The sequence below is a fragment of the Photinus pyralis genome, unplaced genomic scaffold (genome assembly GCF_008802855.1).
Source record: "Photinus pyralis isolate 1611_PpyrPB1 unplaced genomic scaffold, Ppyr1.3 Ppyr1.4_LG6, whole genome shotgun sequence".
NCBI lineage: Eukaryota > Metazoa > Arthropoda > Insecta > Coleoptera > Lampyridae > Photinus > Photinus pyralis.
In genome coordinates, this window is record NW_022170663.1 from 7,441,956 (window position 1) to 7,446,339 (window position 4,384).

The window sequence follows — 4,384 nt, forward strand, 5'->3', positions numbered from 1 at the left end:
ACTAATAGTCCAGTCAAATTATGGTTTGGGCTGGATGTTGTCATTTCACTCAACGAAACCAAGCGTATCCTATGTAAAAAAATCCGCTGAATCCGAAAATCATAGTCCCCCTGGCCGGAACATATTGTTATTAACAAAAAACGAAGAAAAAATGAGAAAATGTCGTGTTTTCACATTTGACTTCGAATATCTCGTTAATTATTGCTCTGAAGGAAAGAATGAATAGAAATGAACTTGTTTAGAATAACATTTTCTATAAGATACAGCTGGTCCGGAACGCTCATGTTTAACTGTTATTGTTTTTTATGGCAAAATGTAAAAAATTAATCTCGAAAATTAACAGTTTGTTATTACCAAGTAAAATTCATCCAATCTTTTTGAAAATCTGTATTTAGTAACTTCTTTTGATAACAAAACAATATGACAAACCCGATCATGGTAGGTTTCATAGAGTGATTGATTAATTAAATAAACAACTAAAAAAAGGGATGCTGTGTCTTTCAAACTGGGGGACTACAAGAGCGTTCCCAATTTTTGTATACATAATTTAACCCTAAAACAATCTTTTCCAATCATTATCCCGATAATTTTTACAAATCAACGGACTGTGGAATTTTTTTAGTTAACTAACAAATGGAATAGCTTGCGAGATATAACAAGAAAATTAACTCTATAATCGGCCCTTGGCACTCGAATTAATAAAAATCACTCATTTTGGTGAAATAGAAGCATAAAAAAGTTCACGCTTTAAAGAATCGATCGGTGCGACCCGATTTGCAAAATCATTTTTGGTTGTTTCGAAAACTGGCTTCAAAGTCAAAAGCTGATTTCTCGTGAACTATTAATCGGATTTGGACGTATTTTTTTTTAATGTACGTCTTTCCGAGAGCTTTCCATTCGCCTATTATAGAGTTATATTATTTTGTTATATTGCGGGAGTTATTCCATTTGTTAACTAACAAAATTCTTCGAATTCCGAAAAAAAATTCTACAGTCCGTCGATTTGCAAGAATCATCGGGACAATTATTGGAAAATATTGTTTTAGGGTTAAACTATGTATAAAAAAATTGGGAACGCTCTTGTAGTCCCCCAGTTTGAAAGACGAAGCATCTCTTTTTCTACTTGTTTATCTAATTAATCAATGAGTATGAGACCAACGGTGATCTGGTTTGTCATATTGTTTTGTTATCAAAAGTAGTTACTAAATACGGATTTTCAAAAAGATCGAATGAATTTTACTTAACAATAACAAAGTGTTAATTTTAGAAATTACTGTTTTTACATATTTCCCTAAAAAACAATAACAGTTGAAAATGAGCGTTCCGGACCAACTGTATCTTATAGAAAATTTTATTCTAAACAAGTTCATTTCTATTCATTCTTTCCCTCAGAGCAATAGTTAACGAGATATTCGAAGTCAAATGCGAAAAAACACGACATTTTCTCATTTTTTCTTCGTTTTTTGTTAATAACAATATGTTCCGGGCGTTTCCGGCCAGGGGGACTATGATTTTCCGATTGAGCGGATTTTTTGACATATAGGATAGGTACGCTTGGTTTCATTGAGTGAAATTACAACATCCCAGTTTATACCACTTTTAAAGCTAATTTAACTGGACTACGTAATTTTTCTGAAAATGTAATGCAACCTATGTAACATAATTGGTTCAATACATTAATACATAATTATAATGGCGGTGTTTACATACTTGGACTCTTTTGTTTGGAACTACTTACGTGGCTGATACATCCGATATTCCATCGCACCACCCACACAAAAATAGGGTATCATCAGCGAATAGGTACGAAAAACACTGATTTATTCAATTATATATTAAAATTTATTATACAAAAACATGGTTACCTAATCCTGTTTGGTAACAATCCAGTTTTCCTGCCGAAACGATTGTCTGTGCGCAATTGCGGGAATATTTTGGGTCTGCCGGCTTTCGTAGATATCTTTCGTCGGTTTCGAATTCGACGATGTGTACTTAAAGCTCTTGTAATGCGTTTTCGGTTTACTGGAATGTTTTTTATTGCGCGGTTTCCGAACATTTCTCGAGAAACGATCCTCGTCATCATCCTCCTGGACGCGGTAATGCCCATCCTCTTCATCATCGTCGCTATCGCTATACTTACTCGACTTGTACGGTTTGAATTCTTCGTCGTCTTCTTCGTAGTTTTCGTGGTCTTCGTCTTCGTCACGGGTGTATTCTTCGGATTGTTTTGGTTTACCTTTGTTGTATGTTGTGGATATTAAAGGAGATGGTCTGAAGGGCTTTTGTGTGACAACCGGTGCCGTTTGCGTGGGGTGGATATGTGCCCGTTGCGGGTGGTATACAATTTTACTTGTGTAAATCGGTGGATTGACATGAGTATGAGCACCTGGAGCAGGTGCAAGTGGAGGTGAAGCGGGATACGGATGCACAAATCTAGAATAGCTCTGTCCGTGATGTACCACCGCGCTATGTTGAACAGGAGCGGCAATTGCGGAATGAGGATGATGGACAGGGCTTACAATGGGGGCCTGTACCTGCTGATGATTGTGATATTGAGTTGGTGCATGCAGGTGATCCGAGGTGTCGTGAGGGTAGTCGTAGAGCACCTGCTGTACTGCCACTTGCTTTGGATATTCACCAGTTTGATGTGGATTAGCATAAGGGTGTATGTTGGAAGGGGCTACCGGAAAATATCTAACTGATGCAGGATCTGTATAGTAACTGATTTGATCTTGTAAACCCCTCTTTGTTACGTTTTGCTGTGTAGATTGTAGCTGCACTTGCACTGTCAAGTACATTATATGCCCAAGAATAAGCTAAAAAATAACTCAGAGTAGGAAAAATAGGGGTTAGAAAGATCTTACCCAAGCCTTCATTGTTTGCAGTTCTTGTGGAACGTAATCTGATACTAAACGCTCTCGCCATCGCATTTCTTTTTATACGTTTTGAACCGTTTTTGCGGTAGGTGAAATGAAATTTCTTCCAATCGGAAGAAATAAATTAAATTAAATACAAAAGACGTGTTGCGGTTATAGAGATCGATTGAAAACTTTCATTCAGAGCACCCTTTTTCTATTTGTATTCAATTGGTGCTCGAGAAAAAATTCAAATTGGGACTATGGCAACCCTAAATTACTCAAACACGAAAATCTCCCCTTGTCACGCATATCCTTCGTGTGAACGGCCGGTCTAAGGGAATTTCAACCTAAAAAACTGGACGTTCTTGACCATGCGCTTCCACCAATTGGCCTGGTCCGAGCGAAAGTCCAACTACTGTCCACTACAGTAACCCACTGATAATTAGACACAGGTCAAACGTCAAACAACGCTCTTGGTAATAAATACTGTGGAAAATTGCACCACGACCACGTCTTCAACGGACTTTGAAGGCGCTTCTAAGGGTACGGGCAACATAAACGAAAAGAAGTGAACGATCGAGTTCGCCCCGCGCCGTACAGAGAAACCTATTTTATTTAATAATTTAAAATTATGTACATTTTATAACCGGCAAAATGTGGATCGTGTTAGGCGTGATTAACATTGTAGTTACTTAAGCTCCTTGCATTTCTGCAACCTTGTGAGTTAAGCCCTCTCAGTTATGAATTATGAGGAAATTCTAATAGCATTCCTATATCGAAACGCATTCCGCACATTCTAATCGAATGTTCATACGTTTATGATTGATAAATAAACGAGTTCCAAATATCGGTTTTGAACGGATTCATAATTTCGAGCGGCTTAAATGTAAATGAGAAATCGAGTCGAATAAAATTCAGGGATAACATAATTAGGGTAAAATGGCGATTAAATTAAGAAAGGCGCAGCAAAAGCACCTGTCTGTTTTGTGTGCATCAAGTTATCAAATTGAAGCCGTAAGTAACGGGAGAGTAGGAACGAGAAAAGGTCGCACACTGATAATAGAAGCGATATTTACGAGCAGTGCTGGGAAACGTTGCTTTTTTACGCGTTTAATTTTCTGTGCTCCTAATACTAAGACCGCCAATTTCGCTCCCAAGAAGTCGTCTCACAGGGTTATATTGAGCCTGCGCAAGTTTAAAAATCGGCAGCGCATGTATGTTGGGCTGCCTGTAGTGTAGGCATTCCGATCGATAATATAGCAAAGAAAACGCGCATAATTCACAAATGACAGCTAATAAATGCATTAATTTTCTCACTCCGTCTTTAATTTGGTACTGCTAATATGTGCCGATTTTTGTATCCCTTGAATATAAACATTACAATTGAAGAACACCAGAATGTTCTTCCAAAAACATAGCATTTGAGTGTCTTTAGACAATTTGAATTAAAATTGTTGATTATGGGGTACCTATTTCCTATCCCTCGGGAACTGTACTGAAACCTAGCAATAACACCCATTCTTTCT

The 4,384-nt window shown here is 37.5% G+C and overlaps 1 protein-coding gene across 1 annotated transcript; it reads right to left on the bottom strand.

Moving 5' to 3' along the window:
- Positions 1-1,865: 1,865 nt before the first annotated feature.
- LOC116173538 (LIM domain-containing protein A-like) lies at positions 1,866-3,025 on the bottom strand. Its single transcript, XM_031491057.1, has 2 exons — positions 2,865-3,025; positions 1,866-2,816 (listed from the first exon to the last, which is right to left on the bottom strand). Exons 1-2 carry the CDS (start codon positions 2,928-2,930, stop codon positions 1,866-1,868), a joined length of 1,017 nt encoding a protein of 338 aa, XP_031346917.1. The 5' UTR covers positions 2,931-3,025.
- Between the last annotated feature and the right edge of the window lie 1,359 nt (positions 3,026-4,384).